Source organism: Musca autumnalis, unplaced genomic scaffold, assembly GCF_047663935.1.
Source record: "Musca autumnalis isolate F117 unplaced genomic scaffold, ASM4766393v1 scaffold_1, whole genome shotgun sequence".
Classification (NCBI taxonomy): domain Eukaryota; kingdom Metazoa; phylum Arthropoda; class Insecta; order Diptera; family Muscidae; genus Musca; species Musca autumnalis.
The window spans coordinates 327,328,787-327,356,349 of NW_027411644.1; the positions used below are offsets into that span (position 1 = coordinate 327,328,787).

The 27,563-nt window shown below is 39.1% G+C and overlaps 2 protein-coding genes across 3 annotated transcripts in view; one reads left to right on the plus strand and one right to left on the minus strand.

Moving 5' to 3' along the window:
* The window catches only part of LOC141390141 (cilia- and flagella-associated protein 58), a 44,309-nt gene extending 31,162 nt beyond the window's left edge, over positions 1-13,147 (plus strand). For both annotated transcript variants that reach the window (XM_073962793.1, XM_073962792.1), the window contains exons 2-11: positions 4,813-5,133; positions 5,205-5,424; positions 5,495-5,633; positions 5,694-5,847; positions 6,381-6,695; positions 6,758-6,891; positions 6,951-7,267; positions 7,329-8,151; positions 12,505-12,643; positions 12,713-13,147. In XM_073962793.1, the coding sequence (XP_073818894.1) occupies positions 5,038-5,133; positions 5,205-5,424; positions 5,495-5,633; positions 5,694-5,847; positions 6,381-6,695; positions 6,758-6,891; positions 6,951-7,267; positions 7,329-8,151; positions 12,505-12,643; positions 12,713-12,985 (2,610 nt within the window). In that variant the 5' untranslated portion in view covers positions 4,813-5,037 and the 3' untranslated portion in view covers positions 12,986-13,147. The remainder of the gene's footprint in view (positions 1-4,812; positions 5,134-5,204; positions 5,425-5,494; positions 5,634-5,693; positions 5,848-6,380; positions 6,696-6,757; positions 6,892-6,950; positions 7,268-7,328; positions 8,152-12,504; positions 12,644-12,712) is intronic.
* On the minus strand, positions 13,016-26,486 carry LOC141390140 (uncharacterized). Its single transcript, XM_073962791.1, has 11 exons — positions 26,150-26,486; positions 25,871-26,090; positions 25,024-25,153; positions 24,658-24,952; positions 20,523-20,851; positions 20,140-20,456; positions 19,818-19,996; positions 19,401-19,761; positions 18,253-18,535; positions 13,496-13,634; positions 13,016-13,437 (listed from the first exon to the last, which is right to left on the minus strand). The coding sequence occupies exons 1-11, from the start codon at positions 26,348-26,350 to the stop codon at positions 13,150-13,152; spliced, it is 2,742 nt and encodes a 913-aa protein (XP_073818892.1). The 5' UTR covers positions 26,351-26,486; the 3' UTR covers positions 13,016-13,149.
* Positions 26,487-27,563: the final 1,077 nt, after the last annotated feature.

The window sequence follows — 27,563 nt, forward strand, 5'->3', positions numbered from 1 at the left end:
CATATGTCTGATAAAACACTACGATGTGCAAAGTATGAACAAACTCGAATATTTTTTTAATCGTAAAGTATTTAACTTTTGCTAGAGAGGTACTCGAAGGAGTGGACCGTTATAACCCACCTTCAAACATGAAAATATTATGAAGGCCAAATTATGGACCCAAGTGGTTGATGCGTTCGAGAATTATCGTGCGCTCCAGCCAGACAGACTGACGGAAACGTTTAAATCGACTCCAAATTGTCTGAAATGGATTTCGTCAAAACATATTTGGTGAGCGTTAGTCTGAAGACTTAGGGTACAAAAATACAAAATTCGACTGTTTGAAATCTATTCGTAGTTGGTAATCACTAGACATCGGATTTTTGCATGTTTTTTTTATTTCTTATCCGATTGGACTCAAATTTTGGATCTAGGCGTTTTAAGGATAAATTTTTCGGTATTTGGGGTCATATCAAAAATATGCAAAAAATATGCCAAAAAATATGCAAAAAATATGCAAAAATATGCAAAAAAATATGCAAAATATGCAAAAAATATGCAGAATATGCAGAAAATATGCAAAATATGCAAACAGTTTTTGGGCGAAAATCGCCATAAAAGTCGTAAAATTTACAATTAAAGTTGGAAAAATCATCAAAAAAAAAACTTTTAAGTGTCCTAAATTAAGACTGTTGGCCATTTAACGTCGATTTTTAGCAGATTATTATGTTATTGATACCTCTTACGACAGTGTGATGTAGGGTATATGATATTTTAATACTATTTTTATGGTTAAACTATGCAAAAATAAAAAATTTGATAAAACATCAATCATTTTATGTAATTTTATGTAAATTCAATATTTTCTTTGTCTTAATTTGTAGCTTTAGGCTGGTTTCAACTCAAAGGGAAGAAATCGATGTCGGATTTTTTAGGCGGGGGTTGCCGTCTGAACTGTTTACTTAGATTAGATTTTAGATAGATTAAAGAATAAGATTGGCAATTGAGTACCATTGGAATAAGTTAACACGTGCTACTGGGGCCTCGAAGTTATGAACATCTCGTCTCTCTCGGGAGCCCATATCTGTGGAACAGTTAAAGCTATTTGCCTGTATTATGCATTAACTTAAAGGCCATTCTGTTCATTTAATGTTCAAAAACAAAATTCGTAAGTATTACTGAATTCGACATAGAAAGCCAGTGTCCCGATTAACGTGACTACGTACGCCTTAGGGCGAAAATGGAGACTATCTGGGTACAGCCGACTACTTGGTACAGCGAACTACTTGGTTGTAATCTGTGGTGAGCTCGACTCGGAGTTAATGTGACTTTTTTTATGAATTTCGAACAGTTGTTCTCTTGTAAGTTTGGGTCGAATATTTCCGGAGAAGTTTCCATCTTCACGTTGTCAAGATTTTTGTCGCCATTTGACTCTTTACGGTATTTCGCACTGTCGGATCAGCCAATGCCAAGCCAACAAGTTCAGGACTAAGATGCCACAAGTGATTTATTATTTTGTTATTTCTTTTTCTGTCTATGTTTTCGTATTTCAATAGATTTTCAATGAGGTCTAGGTCTTTTTTTGATGCTAAACGCTTCGTTGAATCTGAAGGACCACCTGTGCCGAAAATAATCAAGCGCGGCTTCAACAAAAACTCTTAACCATGAAATTGTCACTGCTGCTGGACCCCTGCAAAGTGTCCTATAGGAACGTTAGTCGTATCATTTTATCTACAGTAGAAGCTCTCGGAGAGGACCCCAACATATATAAGATCTTTAAAAGCTTTATCCGTTTATTTCAGAGAATAAACAGTGAAAAATACTCGCAACAGCATCAAGGAAGGGTTAAGATACACAAAAACAATGCTATTTGCGTGATCTGGTATGGAAAACTATTACCAGGTATTCCCAAAACAGTGCAGAAAGAACGTGTTGCTGTTCTGGTATCATCTGGTATGGGGGCAAAGAACAACTCCTGGGCGTTCCTGAAACTGACAGTAGCTCAGGGGAGAAACAAGACTTAGCAGTGTACGAATGCCTAGAATAATGGGGTCTTACCAGCTTGAGCAGATGTTAGGTCGAGAGCTTCTGTACCTGCGTTAGACTTATTAGAAGTATTGTTGAGAGGGATTTTTGACTGCAAGTTTGGCAGCACATCCGAACATCAACCAAATAAATTAACGCGATTTCTATAAAAAAAATAGTTTGCGATTGACAAATCCAAGTTCGATGTAGAAGAGAATGTTTTAAAACTACTTCCCAGCTGACTTCCCAAGAACAAGAGGTCGTAGAAGCACTTTGTGTTTTCATCTTTCGAGCCTGGTTTAATGCGCCCAGAAGGTTTTTTATTTTGTTTATTTATTTTGTATTAAACGACAACTACTGAGTGTTATAAATGAGAGTGTGGGTTATTGATTTTACAAAACGTATAATTAACAAGATAATGTTTATATAGATATAATATAGGATGTATTGGGTAAACATAATCAATAGTTTGAAAAGGATTAGAGGCAATATATTTAGTTTAATACAAAAAATAGTGAAAACGAAATTCAGAAATATTTTTTAGGTCCAAAGTAAGACCTAAACCGCATTGAAGATTTATTGATATACGAAACAAGTATCAGATAAAAGAAATAACAAAATGATAAATCATCTGTGGTATCTTAGTCCTGAACTTGTTGGTCTGGCATTGTTTGATCTGATAGTTCAAACCACCGTAAAGAGCCAAATGCGACAAATATCTTAACAAATCAAGCAGAAGAAAATGGAAAAAACCAAACTAACAAAAGAACAACTGCCGAAATTCCCAGAAAAAGTCTTCCAGACGTATTTACAGGGTATACTCGTACTTACTTGTTGTTCAAGAGATTATGCATTAACTCCGAATTTCTTGAAAAAGACCCTGCAACTTGACCACAGAACATCAATTACCAGGAAGGATGGTAAACAACTTGTGAACGACATAGCAGAGCAAAGAGTCGAATTCATCACCAAGTAGTTATCTTTACCCAGATGGCTCCAAAATCACATTATGCCAGTCCCTTAAATAAATTTAAATATGAACAAAATGTAAAAGGCATTTGTTTTCATTCCAAAAAATTGATAATATGGGAAGAAATAAAAAAATAAGTTACAATGTTTTATTTATAAAAGCACTTAAAACTAAAAAATTATTTTTAATGATAGATTCTAGTTTTAAATAAAACACTGTAACTTATTTTGTTAACAATTTTTTATTTTCAACTTTTCAGCATTTAATTTTTTTGACCACTGAGAACCTCATAACAAATTTATGGACAATTTAGGCCGCAATGTAGATAAAAACTTTAAAATACTTGAAATCGTGTTGTACCGTTACATAGGGGCTATAGCAAAACTTTGGCCTGAGTCCAACATTTTTGGTGAGGAAGTCTCTGTACCATTGGGAACCCCAATTGCCAAGCTATAGCCAATTCGGCCTAAAAATTAAAGCAGAATCCTTAAAATACTTTAAATAGGTTGGTACCGCTATATGGGGGGCTCTAAGAACAAATGGATCCATATTGGTTTTGGTTTCATATTCATGTATTGTCATCCAAGTCTGAGAAGTGTGCAAAGTTTTAGTTCGATTGGTCAACTACAACTGTGTGGAAAATAAGTTACTAGATTTGAACTAAACAGACAAGTTAAATAAAATACTGTAAAAAGGGTTATTTTTCACAATAGACTCCATTTTCACCCTAAGGCGTGTTCGGGACATTGACTTTACTATCTTGAATTCAGTACTACGTAGGTATTTTGTTGTTCGACAAGAAATATCAAGAAAAGTATTGCATTTAATTTAATGCATAACACGGGCAAATAGCTTTAACCGTTTCATAGATATGAGTCGCTGAAGTCGTCAAATAGCCAAAAAATCAAGATTTTGATAATTACGAGGCATGTGGCATGTGTTAATATATTCCAATGGTGCTCAAACATTAACAATCTTAAAATCTAACCAAACTAACAACTTTAGGGGAGTGCCGCATAAAAAATCCGACATCGATATTTTCCCTTTGAGTTAGAACCAGACTAATGCAACAAATTAAGACAAAGAAAATATTGAATTTTACATAAAATATTTGACAATTTAACAAATTTTATATTTTTTTAATAGGTTAATAATAAAAAAATGGTATTACAATATACATATAACAATATTTTTATATCCACACTGTGGTAAGGGGTCTCAATAGCAAAATAATCTGCTAAAAAAGCAACGTTAAACGGCCAACAATCCTAATTTAGGACACTTTGAAGTTGTTTTGATGATTTTTTCCAACTTTAATTGCCAATTTTACGAGTTTTATGACGATTTTTGGTCAAAAGCTGTTTGCATATTTTGCATATTCTGCATATTTTGCATATTTTGCATATTTTGTGCATATGCAAAATATGCAAAATAAATACAAAATATGATCCTGCCATTGAATTTAGATTTCTTTGAAACGAATGTTGGTCCAATCAGAACCTTCGTATCTTTATTATTAAAAAATATACAAATATGCAAAATCCGATGTCTAGTAATCACCCTCGGGTGAATTGTCTGTCCCTAAAATATTTACATATTCCGGTACAAATAGTGCAACACTTTAGGTGTTGATATATGGACTTGACTGTTGCTGTACAAATCACCATACTGGGGATTATGTTGCCACCTATGTACAGCAACAGTCAAGTCCATAAATCATTCACTTCTCATATTTTTCTCAATTTCTCTCGTAATTTCCACAAAATGTTCTCACTATCTATAGTACTCTTTTCACTTAAAATACAAATACTAATATTTCCTTAATGACTCTTTTGCAGTCTTTGTGTTTGAATTGTTTGGTTGGTTGGGTCGGTTGGCAGGCTGGTCTGTTGGTTCGTTGGTTGCTTTGGTAAATTATGTGTGAGGTGACAACAACTTTGTTTGATAACAACCAACCGAAGAAAGTAAAACATTTCCTTGAGACTTGTGGAGCATTACTTCGATGGTGGCATATTTATAAGTTAAAATTTTAATAAAAGGGATAAAAATTTGTTGTGAAAAATATGGCTAGTGAAAAAGGCTCCGGTTCAGAAGAACCATTGGTGCCCGATGAATTTGATGATCAATTCTACAAGGATTTACTAAGTAAAATCCCAGAGGTATTTAGGAATATTTTTTGTGAATTTATTAAGCAAAACGAAACTTTAAAAATTTCTTTTTTCCATTTAAGGCCACCAAGGCTTTACGTCAAAAGGATACCCAGGACAATGCGGATAATGTACAACGCCTTATGATTTGCAGCAATCGCTACAAATGCAATTGGTTTTTGGAGCAGACAAAATGCCAAGATTTAGATGAGGAGGTCAAGCGGCTCAATGGCCAGTTGGATGATGCACGTAAAATGTCAGAATTGGATCAAGAGACCATAGCTCAATTGAGAGAAGTTATTGGTAAGAGAATTTGATATTGTTGTTTTACAGCAACACTTAAGGAATTCGCATGTGTTTGTTTGTGTTCTAGAAAGTGCCTGGCGTCAAAAGGATGCAGCCATACTGCGTGAACAAACCGCCCAAGATGAATTGACGAAGTTGAAAGAAATCGTCGATGATCAGGCGGAGACAATAAAAAATCTAAGTGACAGTAGAGCCAATTTAAAACAGTAAGTGAATTATTATTTCCTCCATAATGATCCTGTATTCTAAAATGAGTTTCTTTGCAGTCGTCGCGATGATAATAAGGAAAAGGAAAACCTAAAAAGTGAAATAAAAGATCTGAACAAACGTCTGCAAATGCAACGAAATTACACCACCGAATTGGAGGCATTAAATCACACACTGGAGGAGAAGAACAAGAATTTGATTAAAGTTTTAGATGTAAGTAAATGGGAAAATGAGATAGGCTACCACAATTTGACAAGATTGGGATGAATTACTGGTGTTCTAAAAATGGATTTTCAACTTCTAGTGGACATAGAATAACTAGTCATTCTAGTTGTTATAGAATAATTAATTAATCAGTGCAACATGACCTTTTTAAAATAATGGGTTAGTAGAAATTTTGTAAGTAGTTACGACTACCAAAAATACTCTTAAAACCCATCATTTGGTAATATTTTTTTTTTTGCTGGGTGCGATTCGGCTAAACATTTCCAAATCGTAAAATTTCTTTAAAACGTACATCAGGATTTAAGAAGGTCTAAATTGGAAAACTTCTTCGGCTACTTTCCTCACAAAAGTTCAAAATGCTCACTTAACTGCAGTTAAAAGGGCTGTTTAGACGTTTTTACCGAAATTATCATTTCTTTTCATTATATAACAGGCAGATGGTATAACTCTGGCGGCAAAGCCGACTGATACTTTAATACAATATTTACTAACTGTGCTCGTACTATTATTCACAAAAACAGGAAACATCAACGGAAGCTTTTAATAGTAAAAAACGCATTGATGCCCTCACTAAAGATCTGAGTCAAATGAAAAGCGACGAACTGAAATATACCGAACAAATTGCCGCGTCAAAGCTACAACTGGAGAAACTTACAAAAATGAAGGTGCGTCAAAATCTTCAGATACTGTCGTTGAAAACCAATTTGGAACATTTGAATACCCAACACAATGTGGCATGTAACAAATTGGCTAAAATTACTGTAGATTTGGAATATGCCATACAGGAAAGGGATAAGAATAAACGGGATCTGGCCCAAAAGACAAACCTATTGAAGGTGAGAAGTGAAGCACATCATACTTGCATTGAGAGCTAATTTAATTTCTTCTTGTCTTCTAGATAAGAGAGGATGAAATAATCAAATGGAAGCAAGAGAATGCAAAATTGGCCAAACTTCAAGATAATGCTTCGCGGAAGTATTGCACTCTGGAGGAGTCTCGCAAGGAAATAGAAGATGAAAATCTAAGGCTGAAGTAGGTAGAATAATACTTTTGCAGAAAGCCTAATAATTTTTTAATACCCTTTTTTGAAGAACCCAATTCAATACCCAAGACAAAGAATTCGAAGCCCTGCGACGGCTTGTGCAACAATTCGAACGGAATAACAACAATCTTACGAAGGAAAGAGATACTCTGAAAAGAGATCTATTGGCGGAACAAAAAACTGCCGAAGAAGCTCAACAAACTGTGCAAGAGACTCAACACGAAATTCGGGCACTGAAAGACTCTCTACTTTTACAAGAAAGAAAAAATAAAAAACTCAATGAAGAGATTGTTCTCTTGAATAATGAGAAATCCAAGAAGACGGATGAGATCCAAAGCCTTTTAGATAAAATGGATGCATTGCAAAGTAAGTAAAATACAAATAAAATTCTTAAAACTTCTTAAAATCTTAATAACTCTTTTTTTAGATAAAATCCACTTAAAGGAATCCTATGAACTCGAATTGAAAAGAACCGTCAGTGATGCTGAAACGCAATATTCTCGCATGAAAACCCAATATGATGTTCTGGTCAATGACAACAATTCCAATTTGCGGACAATACAAAATCTAAACGATGAGAAAACGAAATTACGCGGCAATATTGAAAATTTACAAAACACCATTGAAACCTTAAAGGGCAAAGTCGCGTATCGGGATGGTGAAATTGGTAAACTACAATTGCAAATTGATAAAATGGAAAAGGAACGTCGTATGCTTAAAAATGACTTGCGTACCTCACAACTTAATCATCAACACACCCGAGCCGAACTGTATGAAAAGAAAAAGGAGAATGATAAATTTTTAAAATCCCAACAGGAAGAAATAAAGAAATTAACACGTCTTCAAAGAGATTTGGACAATATGATTGATGAAAAGAATTCAATTTGTGCTGCGCTAACACGTAAGGAAGAAGAATTCAACAATTTGAAAACGGAACTGGAAAATCTTCAACGTAGCCATGATTTGTTACAAACGGAATTTTCGAAAAATTGCGATGACATGAAACTGATGCGTGTGGAAATTAAGAATTTACTCACCGAACGTAATGTTTTGCGTAAAGACCGTGAAAGTGCTGCAAATCTGAGGCATGAATTACTGCAAATGCATCGTGTTCTCAATCAGCAGCGAGTAAAGGCCCGCGCCCTACAAGAAGAAATGATGACACCCATGAATGTTCATCGTTGGCGTAATTTGAAGGGCAAAGATCCGCACAAGTGTGATTTGATACAGAAGATACAATTTCTGAGGAGGTAAGTAAGTGTTATTGTTTTGTTTTCTCTATTTCAATTTTGAGAATGAAAACAAGTAAAAAAGTATCAGACAGAAATATACCCTCAGCATGTGTGAATTGAAAGTTTCGTCTATTGACAATATCGAATCTAATACGTAGATTTAGTGGCCCTTTTTGGAAGTATGGCAATAATATATATTTGGTTTGAGGCTCAAAAGTGTTGCGATGTTGCACTTAAAGGAATAGACCGACTTAGTCCATTTTGGAAGTGGATCTTATTTTGGGAGTCAGTCATTCCTTTCGATAGATATTGTGTCCACCAGTCATTTCAGTTGGCCACCGTATAACTTAGAGGTTTTGGACCACTATGCCAGGAAGAATGGACTTGTCCACGAACAACATAATATCGCTTAAACAGCACCAAAAAGAGTAGCATTGGTATAATTTTCCAAAGGATCTTCGAACATATGCTAAAGTGCACTTAAACAAACACGTTGAACTTTACCCTACCCTAAGTACCCTAAAAAGAGGACCGATATGGACCATTTCTGAAGTAAAACGACATTTGGGTAAAATATTAGGAGATCCAAAGTTTGGACGTTTTCTTCAGAAGGTGCGCACCTACAGTGCCAATCTTCAAACTTAAACTAAGTTTGGACAAAATATTACGAAAACCTAATGTTGGATAGAATCTGCTGATCCGTTCGAGAGTTATCGTTCACTCCATCCACTACACATGGGGCTATAGGGGTTTTTACAGCTTTCGGACTATTTTCTCAGGGAGTATGGACTTGTGATGAATTTGTTAAGGGTGATGAATTTGTATAACGAGTGGTTTTCTCTAGGGCTGAGGTAAGCTCAGTCGCTGCCAGGGTCGACCTGAGCTGACTGTGAGCTGGGAGTTTTCTAAGAGCTGAGAGCTTGCTATGAGCTGGGGGCGTGCTATGAGCTGGGAGCTTGCTAAGAGCTGTGAGCTTGCTAAGAGCTGGGAGCTTGCTAAGAGCTGGGAGTTTGCTAAGAGCTGAGAGCTTGCTAAGAGCTGGGAGCGTGCTAAGCGCTGAGAGCTTGCTATGAGCTGAGAGCTTGCTATGAGCTAGGAGCTTGCTAAGAGCTGAGAGCGTGCTAAGCGCTGAGAGCTTGCTATGAGCTGAGAGCTTGCTATGAGCTGGGAGCTTGCTAAGAGCTGAGAGCTTGCTATGAGCTGGATCGAATCGTGGCCAACTAGTACGGTAGACTGCGGACGAGCCACACGTCTATTCGTACTTTGTTCGGCTGGTGATCGACGACTTCGGTGAATAAAACTGAAATATACATTCGGGTGGTAATACGAAGAGAATGAGAATTATTGTGCAGCAGTGATTATCGTTAATTACACCGAAGTTATATTTGTCCACTATGCTGACTGTGTAGTGGTGGTTGATGGTAATGAATGCATGTAGAAATACACATATGAAACGGTCACGTTACACCTGTCCCTGAAAAAATTGTACCGTCGTAATGGGGGCAGCGAATACAAGTTGTTGCAACAAAGATCAAAGCGATTAAAAAGCAGATCTAAAACTGCATTTTTCCCAGACTTTGTGTGGGAAGTAACTGAAGGAGTTGACACTCATAGAAATATTGCGATGGTCAAAGTATGGACCAAATCGGTTACTACCTTCGATAGTTATCTTGCGCAATATTTTGAAACTTTATAGAGGAGGTACCTAAAGAAATGGACCGATATGGCTCATCTTCGGACTTAAACTAAGTTTGGACCCAATATTACGAATGCCAAATTTTTGGACCAAATCGTTATCCGTTCGAGAGTTATCGTGCGCTCCAACCACTACCGTAGTGCCATAGGTGATTTTTACACCTTTCGGGCTATTTTCTCAGGAAATACGGACTTGCCCATGATAAAGCGTGTACCGTCATAATGGGGGAAGCGAATACAAGTTGTTACAATAAAAAATCAAAACGATTCGAGAGCAATACTGAACTTTTCCGAAATTTTGTGTGGAGTAATTTCTATGAAATTTCGACATGAAACTTTGCATTTTTCGGTTTCATTTGTTCTGCAATTTTGCTTTGTTGCAATATTCGTATGAAACAAACATACCGTTTTATTTTACATTTTCTTTTACTTTCATGTCAAAATTTCAGTGAAATTGCTCTTAGTTTGGCCCTGGACTTCCAGATCCTCAGTATGCTATCTGTATCACCTACCAGGTTCCCTTCATTATTCCCTTTGCATGAGAATGTACCTGCACCATACCCTTGAGGCTGGTGTTTTACACTCAGGTAAAATTTTCGGACTTCATTCTGACTCCTAAACATTTCGAGTTTCTCACGCTCACAGGACGAACCGCGGGACGAACCGCTTTATCTTCTTTCTTCTGAAAATACGGATCTCCTCTCTCCTCTTCTCCAGTTTGAAGAGAGTTGGCTATTCTTTGCTACTGCACTTCCACGTTATCGAGGCAAGCAGTGCCGTCCTGCAGCATGAGGGTAAATTGGGCTATCTTCACGACATCCAGTTTCCGTCCTGCGTTACATCGCATTTTTTAAGACCAGTTCGTACGTTCGCTGCTACAATGAAATGGAAATGTTCCCTCCTCGAATCGATCGGAATACTGGAAGAGTGTCTACCGTCTATCGCAACATGATTGATCTAGTTTCTGGTTATGCCATTTGGGGACATCCACTTGGCCTTGTGTAGGTGGAGGCGTTGAAGCCTGGTGCTGCCCACTACCATGTTTTTGTCGCTGCAAAATCGATCAGCCTTATTCCATTGTCGGATGTTACCCCATAAGGCTGAACTTGCCGACCGTGGGGACAAAGGTATTATTCATTAAAATCTTCTAGAACTATCTTAAAATCATGGCCAGGACTGCGGTCATATGCTCTCTCTAGGCGTTCGTAGAATATCCTTGTTATTCGCTCTTCGGCAGTGGCATAGGCTTAAATATTAAAGAACTTTGCTTTATTAACAAAATACAGCTTTTCGTATGGCATGTGTTGGGTAACGTAGCATCCGGATCTTAACTAATCTAAAACCACTCGTGTTTCCCTGGGCAGGTGGCGTTCTTCTGCTCTGAAGGGGTGTTCCTCAATTATGGCATTCACACTGTATCTATGTACTGCCTGCGCGGCTGCATCAGTTTGAATACAATCCAATCCTGCCTGATAGGCTCGTTGGTCTAGAGGTTCTCGTTTATACCTTTGGACCTCTCTCATGAAGATCGTGAAGATCTCTCCTGATGTGCTTGGGTGGGCGAAGGCTGTGGAATTTCACCGTTTAAGGGAACTCCCTGTTTCACTCTACGGGTTTTGGACTTCTTGTTTCTAAATTCTACAAACGACGGACGTCCACACATATAGTTGATTATCCAACGTTTCAAACACGGTTGGAGAGTAGTCTTCTCTATATCCTCGAACAGTTTGGCATTATTGACGGTATCGAAAGCCTTCGATAGGTCAAGTGCCACCATAGCTGTAGTCCCACGGCCTGTTCTGGTTCAGTCCTCTATGTTGCCGTTTGTGGAGTTCGAAAGTAGTAAGGATTAATCTGCTTATCTTGGGACTTCTCAAATATTTTACGTAATGTTCCTTCGGAAATTTTTTTGGGAGCATATGTATGTGTGGATGCGAAGATATGATGAATGGTGAATTACTAAGGTCTTACTCATCATTAATGATTCGTTATATTGTCACGAAAGTTTAGATGAATTTCCGTTAACTTAAAAATTTGAATTGTAGCGTAGATTTTTATTAAGTAGTTACTTTATTTAAATTAGTTTTACAACAACAAATACTGTATAGATTGTTCTCAATCCTTCCAGTCTTTCTTTGCATGTTTACTTTGATATTCGTTTTGTCACCGTCATGTTATAACTAGTCTCATTTCCCCCTGTTTGTTTGCTATTGTTTTTGTTGTAATTAATTCATCATTCAGTGACGTCATTGTTGTTCTTTCAATTCTCTTGTATTTGTCACCCTTTCGCTCATGTATGTGTGATTTTTCGCTTAGATATGCTGGCAGATCTTCCGTCGGGAGCGAGATGCGATTGGGCATTAATACTGGGGAATTGTGATGCTGTCAGTCAGTTGTAATTCAGACCGCGAAATGAAAACGTCAGTTAGAAAAGAAGTAAAGGAAAGCTGTGTGCTTAGTAATTTAAGTCAGTGGCGAATATTTAAAGTAAAGTCATTGAAGTATTGTAGAATCGCAACCTAAATAAACCCTAGTTTCATTTTGTACAAATCACGTAGAGGAATAAAATAACGTCTACACTGGATTAAGTTAAATCTAATTCCGCAACAATATATTGCATCAAATAGTATACTTTTTGAAAAATCTACATATTTTCTTTCCCCCTCCTCTTCCCAGGCAACTTTTACACTATAATGTCACAAATTTAGAACAAGAACGAGCTTTAAAAGAATCCCAACGGCTATACACCACCCTAAAGGAGTTCATTGTGAAGCTGCCGAGTATTAAAATCAAAGAAGAACTTAACGAAGTTAAGGTAAGTTCGTAAACACCTTTCATATGGCACTTAATAATGTGTGATGTTTCTCCTCCCACCCCCGCTTAGTCTGCTTTGTCACTTAAAACTCGAAAACTAAAAGCTTTGAAAGCAGAAATTTCAGTTAAAAACATCGAAGAAAAATCGCACATTGTTGAATTGGAAGAATTGAAAAGCGATTTGACAAAGGTAAAAAATCAACTACTAAACGAAAGGAAAACCAAAGAAAAGCTGTTACAAGAAAGACAAACAATAATGCAAATGCAGATGCAGTGTATGTCGGCACCGCCACATCTACAGACAAGTTTTACACCCTCGCTTAAGCACCCAAACGGCATATAGGCGGGCAGCATAAAGGACTTACTCAGGGTATTTTGCAAAACTTCAATTATTTTTTGTGTCTTCGAAGCTGCTTCAAATTTTTCTTCATATAAAATAACTCATTGTAAATTTAAGGAAATTCTTACAAAATAAAAAAGTTATCCGGAAAATCCATTTAAAATCTACTAAAATTTGTCATTTGATTTTTCATTTGAATCGCTATTTTGCACTGACGGATCCGTAGTTGTGAACACACAATCAACATAATTCTCTTGACTTGAGTATTCGGTTGGTTCCAATAAACTTGAAAGGGAATTAAGGTTATCCTCGGTGGCGCACAACTGAGCTTTGGTTAGTTTTAAGGTTGCTTTGAATTCATCAATAATACATTCGCGGGCCTTCAGCTCAATGGCATCGATGGCCAATTCAGCACTAAGTGCTTTTAATTTCTTCAACTGTTTTGTGTTGATGCGCTTTAGAGCAAGAAATGGAACTTTTAACATTTGTTAAGAAGGAAATTCACAAGCTTACCTGTGTCTCCACTAACTTCTGTTTTACTTTTGTTGTCGGCAAATTCTCCAAAATTCGTTTCAGCGACTCGCTGACTTTTTGAGATTCCTGTAATTGCTTTTGTAGGTTCGATTTCTCAGTTTCTTGTTTTAAAATGCGTCTGGAAAAATGTTTAAACAGCGTTATTAAGAAAATTAGTAGGGGAGGTAAAGAGGAGGTAAAAGGTAAAGGTAGTGAGCTAACATGTGCCGCGTTCACACATAAAAACAATAACAACTTGGATTAAAAAAAGTAGAAAAGAATCAGTCGGCTTTGCCGACATCTAAATAACGAGTAATACATTCCCACGGCAGCGGATTCTTTCGTACCGGATTGAACCGGAACAACACAAAATCATCGTTCCGGCCAGCGGCTGCCACCTCAGTGTACATATGTTGTATTTCTTTCGTTATTCTGTGTTGGGAGCAGCATATCCCGGAATGCCTGCTCCGAATTCTTTTGGTCAGTGCCGGGACGGAGGAAACCCCAGGATCAATTTATCTGTGCTCAGTTTGTCACATCCGCATCTTCACCCACATCCAACCTTCGGTGAGATGCAATAGATGTCAGGAGTGGGTGCATCTAAGGGGTTACTCTGGACTTGTCCACGTGAGGGACTACGACATGGACTATGTTGCTGCATGCTGTGTGAACACAGTCCCCAGTAAGTCGTCGTCGGATTACGAAACTCCCTCGTCGTCTGACTACGAAACTCCCCCGCAGTCCCCTCGACAACAACCCCACACGCAGCCTTTAACACCAGCCGTTGTTATCCCAATCCCAGAGAATGCATCCTTTTTGCAATTTAATTGCAATGGACTCCGAGGTAAGATCGAGGAAATAGTGGATTTCATGAGTCGGAAGAACACCAAGGTCGCGGCGATGCAGGAAACCATGCTGAACGACCACATGTCAATACTTTGTGATAGTTACAACGTAATAAGGAAGGATCGCACCAGAAGTGGAGGTGGGGGATTAGCTTTCCTATTGCACCAGTCTGTCCAATACCGACCTATCCCGCTTGATCCTGTCTGTAATGACCCGTACATTGAAAGTATGGGGGTAGCAGTCAGGTGTGGAACTGCCGAGATACAGTTGCTGAACGTATACATCCCGCCGAGAAATAGCTGTATCTCAGATTACGTGCCTAACATTAGCCCGCTTTTGGAAGGTCATAATCGTCGGGTACTGGGGGACTTTAATGCGCATCATGAGATGTGGCATTCGGCCCTCGAAAACGACCAGAAAGGTACAGCGCTGGCTGAGCAGATTGACAGCTCTACGTTTTGCACGGTCAATGAGGACGCCCCTACCAGAATTAGAGAAGAGTGTCACAGCTCGCCAGACATAACCATCGTGTCACCTGGTCTGACAAATGACTTTACCCGGCAACCCGTCATTTCCCTTGGATCAGACCATCTCCCCATAATTGTCTCCATTAGCAGACCACCCGATTTCATTACCTCTGAACGCCGCACATTCGTCAATCATAAGAAAGCTGATTGGCCGGGTTTCAGAGAGTTCACCAATCACCGCTTCAGAGAACTGCCCAATCCTTCTGATGTTCGGGTAGCGGAAAGGACGTTCCGAGATATCATCACTGCTGCAGCCGTTCGCCATATCCCTGCTGGTCGAATACCCGAAGTAAGACCAAACTTCCCAGCAGAGGCGACGGGATTAGCAAATGAGCGTGATGAGCCTTTGATACTGTCAAGCACTCTGTTCGAGGACATCGAGCAGACAACCCTCCGGCCAAGTCTGAAACGTTGGATAATCAACTATATGTGTGGTCGCCAGTCGTATGTGGAGTTCAGGAACAAGAAATCCAAGCCCCGTGGAGTGAAACAGGGAGTTCCCCAAGGAAGGGTGATATCTCCGGAACTGTTTAACCTCTACCTTTCCTGTATTCCTCCCGCTCCAGACGGCATTGTGATCGTAACGTATGCGGATGATTGTACGATCCTAGCGTCAGGTACCTACCCTGATGACGTCAGTGAGAGACTGAACTCCTATTTAACCGATCTTACCAACTTTTTCTACGCGAGGAATATGCAGATATCCGCCACTAAATCGACGGCCACTCTGTTCACCACATGGACGTATATAGAAGAGAGTTGAATATCAGGGGGGTCGATGGTAGCAGAATTCCGACCACAAACTGCCCCAAAATTCTAGGGGTCACATTCGACACCACTTTCACGTCGTCCGCGCATGCCACAGCTGTCTGCGATAAACTGAAATGTAGAAACAATGTCCTCAAGTCCCACGACCACGTATGAAGCGATAGGTCGGTCTGTGGTAAGCTATGCGGCGCCAGTTTGGTCCCCGAATTTATGTGACACGCAGTGGGATAAGATTCAAATTTGTTAGAACGCCGCCCTGAGAACAGCCTCATCAAATCTACAGTATACCATCTACATGAAGAGGCAAAGATTCTTCCAGTACGACAACATAATGAGATGCTATCGTTGCAGTACTTGCTCGGGTGTTACCGTGAGAGCCATTCCAATCACAATCTGCTGGCCACCGATACACCCAGACATATCAGGAAGGATATTCATGCTCTAGAGACGGAGGTCCAGCAATATAGGAGAGAACCTCTAGATCAACAGGCATATCAGGCTGGTTTGAGCAGCATTAACACGGACACAGTTGCCAAGACCATAAGCAATTATTGTGTGAATGCAGTCATCGGAGCACATCCCCCATCTATCGCAGCTGAAGAGCGTCAGCTGCCACGACAAACCAGAGTAGTTTTGGCTCAATTACGCACGTGATATTGCAGTCGCCTAAATTCCTATTGGGCGGGAATCGATCGCACCGTGCAAGACATCTGCCCAGTATGTGGCATGGGCCCTCACGATACTAAGCACCTATTCAACTGCCCCGCCAAGCCTACTCATCTGACTCCAGTGGATCTGTGGTTACATCCCATCGAAGTAGCCAACTTCCTGGAACTGGAGATAGACCCAGAGCCAGATTGAACTGGAGAACGAACATACAAACATAATAATAAAACACTGTTACAACAACAACCATTCTGTCATCGCTCTTTCCCGTATTCGAGGGTAAACCGTTCCCTACAGTTGACTTAATCCTGTACCAATATGTACCAAATAGTCTGAGCCAAGAGAAATTACGGGTTGCCAGCTGTGGCAATCTCCTCTTAACCTCGTAGGAGCGTCTACATTCGCCGTGCAAAACGTGTAGCAAACAATTTGCTCCGCCAGCGTGTTACCCATCTGGTCATTACCTAGAACGAAATGCCAAAGCTCATGAATGGCATTGAAGTTCCATAGCACCAGACAGTTATTGCCATTCTTGTACGATCCTTTCGCAAAACATTGTAGACATTGCAACGTTGCAAGCCGCAGGTGGTGATGAGCTTTGTTTCCTGGATCGCGACCTCCATGATGTTCCTCCGACTCATAAAGTCTACGATTTCACTGACTTTGTTGCTGATACCGTTACAATTGAATTGCAAAAATTATGCATTTACGGGGCCCTGAACCACAACTTGGGGTGCGTTTGTTATTGTTGAGGAGTCTGCGGGGTGTCTAGTATTCAAAATTGGACGCAATCTGGGATATGATGGATGCGGATGTAGTAAACGGATTGGATCCATCTGTGTCCCGGCAAGGACTAACAGAGCTCGGAGCAGGCATTCCCGGATATATTTCCGCTACTATGGTAAAAAAGTATTCACACACATTCACATAATTGTTGAGGCGACGGCTCCTGGTCGAAGATTCCTCCGAGTCATTCCGGTGCATAGAATCGGCAGCCGTGCGATTAATGATGGATTGTCGTTGACTGAGATTGTTCACTCATTGTTTGTCTCAGGGGCGCCAAAATAACTCGATCAGTACTAAAACATGCGTGTTTGTATAGTTTGAAATTCGATAAGTTTTGAAAAAATTTCCGAATGTAGTTCTCGTGGTCCTGATTACAACTACATATGTGAACGTGTCCATTAGGATATAAACAAAAAAACACCACCCCAGTACCATGTGGGAAAACTGTGCTGATAAGGAAAACGCGTTTTTTAAGACGCTTAGGAGAAAAAAGTTTTCTCTTGATATGGGCCCTGAATATTGCGTGTTTTATATAAGGATTTTATTCGCATTTGATAAGTTAATCGAATATTTAGGGACATTCCCTCTGATACCTAGCGCACAAAAGGTCAAAATTGTTGTAGTTATAGGCAAAGTCTCGGATAGTTTCGAATTTTATGTCACATGTAGTCCTTGTGCTCCATATTACAATGATATATTTTTGTTTTTGGGGAAGTTCAGACTTCCATGGATAATGGGCGAAATAAGTAAAATTTTGTTTTTCCAATATGTCTGTGGAACAATTAGATCAACTCTTCCTGACACTTCCCGCCTAAAATGTGGTCTTATGCTTAAAAATGTCTTAGATCATTTCGAACTATTTAACCGCTCTTAGATCTTGTGGATCCAATTACATATACTATGGTTCGGAAGTTATTTTCCAGGATAAAGGTGATGTAAGTATAATGAAGGAAGAAGGATTTTATACAAATCGCTTTTTGGATACATAGTGTGTTCATTTACATTCAATATTCCTGGTTTTTAACAGTAACCTCTTTTTCCCTGATTTATTGAAAACAACTTTTAGTCCTCTAAAACTGTTTGTTTTGTTTAGAACTGTTGTACAATCCTCAACTGTTGTCTAATTCTCAGATAGAGTAGCAGGAAGAAATTCCATCAACAAACCTTTGCAGCATTTGCACCTTTGTAAGTAATTGGAATTTCGCAGGATCTTCACCCTTGAGAATACGCCAACGATGTACACCGGTTGGTGTTTTAGCATCCTCGGTTAAGGCCCGAACACGTATTCGTTCCTGATTTAGAGAGCGTTGTAAACGAATAATTTCTTCACGCATATCGGCTGTACTTTTAATAGCTCGTGACAGACATTCCCGTTCGGTTTGCAAATTCGTTATTTCCATTTTCAGCAGACGAATATCTTCGACACGTTGATTGTATTGAGTCTGTCCTAGAAAATTATAAAATAAAGGACAATTAGGAAATATTTTCAATCAAACGGATCTTCTCTGCCTTATCCCTTGGCGAACACTAATAAATTGGTTGTTATAAAATATTAAAACAGAATAAAAACAAGTAAGAACAGACTATAGTCGGACGGGGCCGACCATGTGATACCCTATACCACTATCCCTGTGCACTAGCTTTCCGGGCTAGCTGTTATAAGATGTGCATTAGAAATTTTACCAATTTTCACACAAAAGTTTTGATCAATTTAACCCGCTAAATATTATCCGATCATACCGTTGACTTGCACGCTACTTCTTCATCTCAAACCAAAACTACGTTTAAAATTTCGCGCCGATCGGACTATTATTGCGACCTACAGAGCGGCTACAAAATCGAGCAAAAATTTTGTTTTTGGTCCATTTCATCCCTTTAACATTTCACGATCATCGCCAAAAACTAATCAGTTCTATTCTGGTCCAAACCCGACCTCCATACTAAATTTCGTGACAATCGGTCCATAATTGCGGCCTCTAGCTTGATTACAATTTTTAATGGACGGACAGACGGACGGACGGACGGACGGACACACATCGCTAAATCGCTTTATCTCGTCGAGATATGAAGTTTGGTATACCACATGAGGGGTCTACGACGAATATTTCGCGGCGTTACATGAATTTTTGGGAAAACAAACTTATTATACCCTTTTCCACATTGTGGTATAGGGTATAAACAGTTTTTTGGACACCCTAATGTAGCTTTAATGAAGTCAGATAAGGAATCATTCTATTAGAATTTTCAGATTTTTCGGTAGAAAGCGTTGCTTCTGTGCCTTATCACCTACTAAAAAGTGTGACAATCCTTACCTTGATCCAATGCCGTTTGTGTTATACACAATTTCTCCTTTAACAGTACAATCTCATCATTTCGTCTAACCATCTGAAGTCCAATAAGATTCTTCTCTTTACGCGTCTCCTCCAATTCCTGCGATATTTTCATAAATTTCAATTCATCATCTGATATGATTTTCATTAGATGTTCATTTTTCAATTTCATCTCCTTCAAATCTTTGCGAACACCGCTCAAGAGATTTTCTTTGTTTCTCACTTCAGACTGTAACTCCTTCTTGTCCGTATTCAAATGTTCGATGCGTAAATTGAGGGAGTTGATTTTATTTTGATTAGCTGCAATTTCGTTCGTCAATTGGGTGATTTGGTGAGACGTTTTCTGGAATCAAAATTAAACATATTAAAAACCAGTTTTGAAACAACATTCCCTCATACCGTTTGTAAAAGTCTGAAATTGTCTCTTTCTTGTGTACAGGTCTCCAGAGATCTTTGCAGCATCATTTTCTCCGAATGCACCGACTCCAATTGTTTCTTCAAATTGATCAAATCGCGTTGCTTTTGTTGGAGTTTTTCACTAAGATCAGTTATCTGGGCAGTTTTCAGTTGTATTTGTTCTATTGCAGAGATAAAGAGAGAGAGAAGTAATAAAAAAATCATCGCAATAAATAAAAAATGCCTTAGTTTCCAAATAAAGGCCAATTTTTTCATTAGATGTGCAAAAAATTAAACTTGGAATAGGTTTCAAGTCCTAACCCACCTTGATAGTATTCGATTTTTTCATGCAACATTTCAACTTCTTGGGCCATTTCATCACGTTCCTTTTCTGCCTTGGCTATGTTGATCTTTGCCTCATCCACTTTAATGTTTAGCTTATTGATGTCCAAACGCAAGCTGTCAATGGTATTACTTTGCATCATTATGGTATGCCGCAGATCGGCAATTTGGTTATTCAACTTGGTAACATCACTTCTCAGATTGTCACGTTCTCTTTGGATGTTGTCCTTCAAACGGCGTAACTCATCGTATTTTTGAGCGGAATTTAAAAGATCTTTTTCCAGGGAGTTTGCTTGATTTCTAAAATGATAAAAACGAACATGCAGACGATATTCAAAAACCATCACTTCCCCATTATCAACTTACTTCATCCTTATGATATCCTCATTTAGGCCATTGTTGATTCGATTTATTTTATATAACTTTGATGACACTGAGCTATGATCTTGCACGGCCTTTTTGTATTTGTTTGTCAATTGATTTATGGTATGTCCTTTGACTTTATCCTCCAGGCGTAGCGCCCTTATCGTGTCGTCTGCCTCCTTTTGTTCCCGATGTAATTCGGCAATTTCATCTTCATACTTTGTCAACTGCTTCGCTTGTAGGGCGTTGTCATTCTTCAATTTATCAGAAGCGATTTTCAGACGATCATATTCTCCGGATTTTTTGTTCAGAGCAGCAATTGTATCATTGAGCTTGAGATGGGAAACAATAACACAGGATGGTAATTGCATTTTTTCTGGTTTGCGTATGAGTAATATAAATATAAAGCAATGTACAATTATTATACGCCGCTATGTCCAGAGAGTCTATAGAACAAAAGTCGAAGTTAGTCCAGTTTCATCATCGGTGTTCGCTAAGGTGGGACCCACATTGCAGCGGGCACCCAATAAGTTCTTTTTTGCATTTGATGAAATACAAATGATACTTACACGCATGTGTTGGTATTGATGGAATTATTTGGGCGTCGCTGATGCTAAATAATGATTGAAAAACCTCAGTCAACGACAATCCTCAACAACTATGTATTTGCGTTCGAATATTTGTTTCACCATGGGAGCGCCAATATATCCCGGGGGTCCTGCTCAGAGCTCTTTTGGACCGTACCGCGATGGATAGAACCGCTTTGTTTCGTTGTTGTTGTAACAGTGTTTTATTATTATGTTCGTTCTCCTGTTCAATCTGCCTGTTCAATCTATCTCCAGTTCCAGGAAAGTGGCTACTTTGATGGGATGTAACCACAGATCCTCTGGTGTTAGATGAGTAGGTTTGGCGGGGCAGTTGAATAGGTGCTTAGTATCGTGCGGGCCCATGCCGAATACTGGACAGATGACGGCTTACCACAGACCACCCTATCGCTTTATACGTGGTCAACAAGGTTTCTTTATCTTCACCCCAAGTGCTGCCGGCTAGGGACTTGAGGACCTTGTTCCTACATTTCAGTTTATCGCAGATAGCTGTGGCATGCGAGGACGACGTGAAAGTGGTGTCGAATGTGACCCCTAGAATTTTGGGGCAGTTTGTGGTCAGAATTCTGCTACCATCGACCCTGATATTCAACTCTCTTCTATACTGCGCCGTCCATGTGGTGAACAGAGTGACCGTCGATTTAGTGGCGGATATCTGCATATTCCTCGCGTGGAAAAAGGTAGTAAGATCGGTTAAATAGGAGTTCAGTCTCTCACAGGTGACAACAGTGTAGGTACCTGACGCCAGGATCGTACAATCATCCGCATACGTTACGATCTCAATGACGTCTGGTGTGGCCGGAATACAGGAAAGGTAGAAGTTAAACAGTTCCGGAGATATCACCCCTCCTTGTGGAACTCCCTCATTCACTCTACGGGACTTGGATTTCCTGTTCCTGAATTCCACATATGACTGGCGACCACACATATAGTTGATTATCCAACGTGGCTAGAGACAAGTTGACAAGCTGCTTCAGCATTACCATGGAGATTCCATCAGGGCCCAACGCTTTGGATGATTTAGCGTTTCTGATGGAATTGGCAACATCATCTACGGCAGGAAGAGATCTGATGCGACGTAATACTCTTCTCTTCGCCCTGTTATTCTAGGGGTGCTCGACAAACTGTCGATTGAAATTACTTGCGCACCTCTTCGGGTCAGTCAACGTAACGTCGCCAAACGTGACTGAGGTCCTATCTTCCTTTCTTCCAGGGTTCGAGAGTGACTTAACCGTTGCCCACAATTCACCTATACAGGCTCCAATATTGCAGCTCTTCAGATGATTTAACCATTGGTTCCGCTTATGCTCGCCGACCAGCCTGTTAACTTCCAGTGTGACTCTGGGGTCATTGGGATTGGCACGACGCTCATTTGCTAATCCCGTCGCCTCTGCTGGAAAGTTCGGTATTACTTCGGGTATTCAACCAGCAGGGATATGGTGAGCGGCTGCAGCAGTGATAATGTCTCGGAACGTCCTTTCCGCTACCCGAATATCAGAAGGATTGGGCAATTCTCTGAAGCGGTGATTGGTGAACTCTCTGAAACTTATCCTCGTTGCAGGGTCTTCGTTCGCTATGCAAAATTTGAAGCTATAAATTCCCCAAAGCGGGGTATTATCTCGGGAACTGTTTATCAACTACCTGTCTAATATTCCACACAATCCACACGTAATGTATGCGTATGATTATGCGACCTTGTCGGAGGTAAGCTATGCAGTGTGGTATTTTGGTGCTACGCAGTGAATGTATATTCAAACTTGCCAGAATACCGCCCTGGTAGCTGCAAGACCCTGTCCAGTACATTAACACAATATGTTGTCGATATAGTACCTGCTTGGGTGTACTGACGTGAGCATCCCTGCCACGATCTAGTGGATAGGCGGACGTGGACGTCAGGAGAGATCATCATGATCTAGAGAGAGAAGTCCAAAGGTATGAAAGAGAACCAGGTAGTACAAGGATACAGCTTGAATGCCCTACTCGCATCCATCGCAGCACCTGTCTAATGATTCTTTTTAGACGCAGCCAGTCCAAGTTGCACACATTTTTAATCTGGACACAGAGGAACCGGATCCAGAAAAATGAATAAAAATGCGAACGAATATTTTTGCTACAACAACAACGCCCATGTAGAAAACACCTTCATGAAATGGTTAGACAAGATCTATCTTTTAGAAGCGCAATAAAATTCTTAGGTTCACGAAGAAGGGGATTCTTAAGGGCTAAATAGGTGCCAAATTAGGCAAATATCTTTGATGTTCTGATGATTCGGCACTAGAAGGAACTTCCTAGGCTTCTGGTCTTCGAAGATACATTAGTGAGTGAGGGCTATCGGTGTTACCAGATGAGTCCACAGATTGTGGACAGTGAATTGCCCAGTAGAGATAAATTGGATAGATACGAATCACATGAACAGGCGAAACAATGAAGCGGAACGGTGTAAAGACTCGGCTCTCTTCAACATTCAAACCATTGTGATAAGAAGTAGATCTCATATCCTTAAGCTAATAGGTGGCATCCATTCTCTATTTTGGGATGTCTGTGGGAAGAATTATATATAACAAAGACTAATAAAAATATTGGTGTGAGAGATGCTTGCAGGATATTGGGTCATTTCGGATCCCATATCTGAAGAAGTATTGTCTTTCCCTAGCAAAAAATATATATAACGTTCAGTCACGTTTACAACGAGTACACGCACCTGCCATAGTTTACCTAACTGGATCTAATTTTGCGAGTCATTCCTTTCGTGTCAAACAGTAATTTTTAGATGGACATCGTAGGATTTTTGAGCTTTTGGGTCATTATGTCATGAAGGATGGGCTTGCCGTGAAACACATATCTTTGCACAACGAACAAACCTTAAACTGGTGTTGGAACTTGACATACGTTTAGAAGAAATGTTATTATGTGCAAAATTTCAGTCAAATCGTATACTCAATTCGTAAGTAATCGTATTCATCAGTCATTTCAGTTGGTACCAGCAAGATTTTAAAGTGAGTTTCGGTAATGTTCTCAGGAAGTGTGGACTTGTTAGAACATCCTGCTGCAAACAAGTTCACAACAATCTCAGACATGTCCTAAGACTTAGCGAACATTTTTGATTTATGTAAGGAGGGAAATGTTTTTAACCTCTGAAACACACAAAATCCCAAATTACAATCAATTCGGCGGGCAAATAGGACTAATAAAATCAATATTCCTTAAAGGGACCCGATGTGTTATAAAGGTTTTATACCTGTATATGGACCGATATAGCCCATTTTCAATGCCATTTTCTACGGACCTACAATATATTTCGTTCGAGCGCTAGTGTGATTTTCACAGGCGGACGTACATTGTTTTATAGATGTAGAATTTCGAGCTGATCAAAAATATACTACTACGGGATATACACTACGAAGACTTACAAACGGAATGATAAACATAACATACCCTCCGTATGGTGCAGTGTATAAAAAACAGCTTAAAGATTGACGCGCTTGAAAACTCTTTAAACACCTACATACATGATAAGTAACGCAAAATATTACCTCCTTTGTGGTGGCATTTAACTTATCCAATGTCTTGTGATTTATATCCTTTTGATCTTCCAAATTATTCATTAGCGTTCGTATTTTCGTATCCATATTTTGTTTCTCCGAAGCTAAGACTTTCATGCGTACACCCATTTTGTTCAGTGTATCCTCATGAGTGTGTATTATATATTCCAATGATTCCGAGTAGTAACGTTGAACTTGTAAACGTTTCTCCAAATCGATTACTTCACCATTGATGCGATCACGTTCGCGTAAAATTATGTTCTTATATTTTGATAAGTGACCAAATCTAAAAAGGAAAGGAGAGACAATATTTTGTTTCAGAATCCTCAAATAGCTCAAATTCATAGTAGTAAATACTCAGCGCTGTCATCTTGTTTCTCCGTTTGCTTGCTTTCAAAATTTTCACACTTCATAAGAATTTCTTGAAATTTTTCTTGAATTTCTTGTTCTCGTGTCAGAGATGCATCGGATTCCTTCCATGCGTTGCCTTATAGAGAAAATATATTAGAACAAATTTACTCGGGCTTCTCTTAATCAATCTTATTAAATTATTTGATCTGTTTCAAATAAAAATTTATTGTGATTTTTTTTAAATCTCTCTCATTTGGCTTATTCTGAATCATAATGTGAAAATTCGCTAATACTATGTTTACATTTACGAAATCCACTCGATTTCAACTGTCAATTCCATTGCTCAAACGTCAAATGAAATCCAATCGATTTCAGATGAGTTTTCATTTGACGTATACACAAAGGACTTGACAGATGAAATCGAGTGGATTTCGTAAATGTAAACATAGTATAAGTGTGGGAAAAATTATATAAAATAGATGAAGCTATTAATGAGATTCAGGTGAGAAAATTAGCAAAAAAGTAAACGTGAATTGAAATTAATAAATGTTTAAATTTGTTTAGTAAGATGTGTTTTAAAAAATGCACCAATAAACATTTGGTAGGCGTGAGAGGTGACGAGAATTAAAATCTCTCACTTAAACAACGAGAATTGGCTCAAGTAAAATTGCATAATTCACATATAAGGAAAATACCAAAACGAATACAATGGACCATTATTATAAGATATCTTTTGGATGCATTGAAAATTTGCATTTAACATTAAAATCAATTCACAACGGAGTCCTCCGTTTGATCATCCCTTTTATGTGAAACATAATCCGAAGACAATAAGCCAATTCCTTATATTTACCCAATGCTTCTTTTAGATACAGCATTGATTCCTCCGATGTAGCTGTCAATTCCAAGGCTAGGCGAAATTTATGTTCCGCCCTAATAACCTGAGGCCTTAACTCATCATTTTCCTTAAGCTGCTCCACATAGCGTCGATGTAAATTGTAAATTATATCGGTGTACTTTTTAATTCTGGATGCTTCAAAGGTACGACCTTTTTCCATTAGCATTTGTATGGTCTACAAAAGAATAATCACATCACATAAAATGCAACATTATCGACCACCGTACTCAATACCTTATTGGCCCGATTGAAGAAATCATCATTGAGATCCGTTATCAAATCCACATCCCTTTCCAAGAACGAAGTATCCGAATCTTGCAAGACTGGTTCTGGTTCCGGTTCAATCTTTTGTTTCTTTTTACCTTTCTTTCCTTTTTTGCCATCGCCACCACCAGCTCCAGCTTTAGCAAGGGGAAGTTTTACTTTTGGTGGCATTTCAATTGGAGGCAATTTCTTCCTTTGTTATGAATTAAAATAAAAATAAATTGTAATAAAAAGTTATATTCAAATAAAGAAATACACTAAGAAAAAAAATTGAGATATATGGTCCGTTTCCGAACTACTATTTACTATTTTCTCCGATAACATAAAGGAAAAAATGTTATCGTAGTAAAAAGTAGTAGCTCCTTGCAGGTTGTGGAACAGAGCAATAATCATGTATTCGTTTTCCTATTTAGTCCAACTTTGGTTCTATATCCATTTCCGGGGTATAGTTCCGGATTAGTTGAATAGGTTTAGCTTGGCAGTGAAATTATGCAGTGTCGATTTGTTCTACTCCGAACGACATTGACGCGATAATTGTTTATGCATCTGTGTAAGTCATTCCTGCCTCATAGGCTTCTGGATGTACAACATTGGTACAGGGCTAACTAAATTGTGCTCAACGGTTAAATCACCCTCGAATCCGAGAAAGAAGAATGATAGAACAGCTGTTACTTTGCACGGCGTGATAGTAACTGAACCAAAATAACGGTTAAAGTAACATGCGATCCGCATGTTATTTTAACCGGCATTTTATAATAGCAGTGTGCTACGCCGTATAAGAAGAGCCCTCCCAGCCGAGGACCACCACAGTTTACGAAACGCGAAATCATCCAAAGCGTTGGGCCCACATGGAATATCAATGGTAATGCTTAAGCCGGAGTAGAGTATTTAACAAGTGTCCTCAAGCTATTATTTGTAACCCATATTGGAAACTAGAACGTTGGTCGGAAGGTCCCGCTACTGAAGCCATCTCCCTGTCGTCAGTACCAAAGATTCTAGAGGCACTACTCATCCCCACGATGAGAAGATGTTCTCCAATCGCCCAACATTAACACATATCAGTCGAGTACTGAACCAGAACAGGTCGTGCGACCGAACAGTCATGGTGGCTCTTGACCTATCGAAAGCTTTCGATACGTGGAATTCAGAAACAAGAAGTCCAAAATCCGTAGAGTGAAACAGGGAGTTCCCCAAGGCAGGGTCATATCTCCGGAACTGTTTAACTCTGTATAGCTTTCTTATTGCATTTCTTCCATCTGAGGAATATGAAAATATCCGCCGCTAAATCCACTGCAGCTAATCACCACTTGAACGGCAGAAATGGGGCTACTACAACTGAACATATTCGTCGATGATGTAGTGATTCCGACTACTAACTACCCCA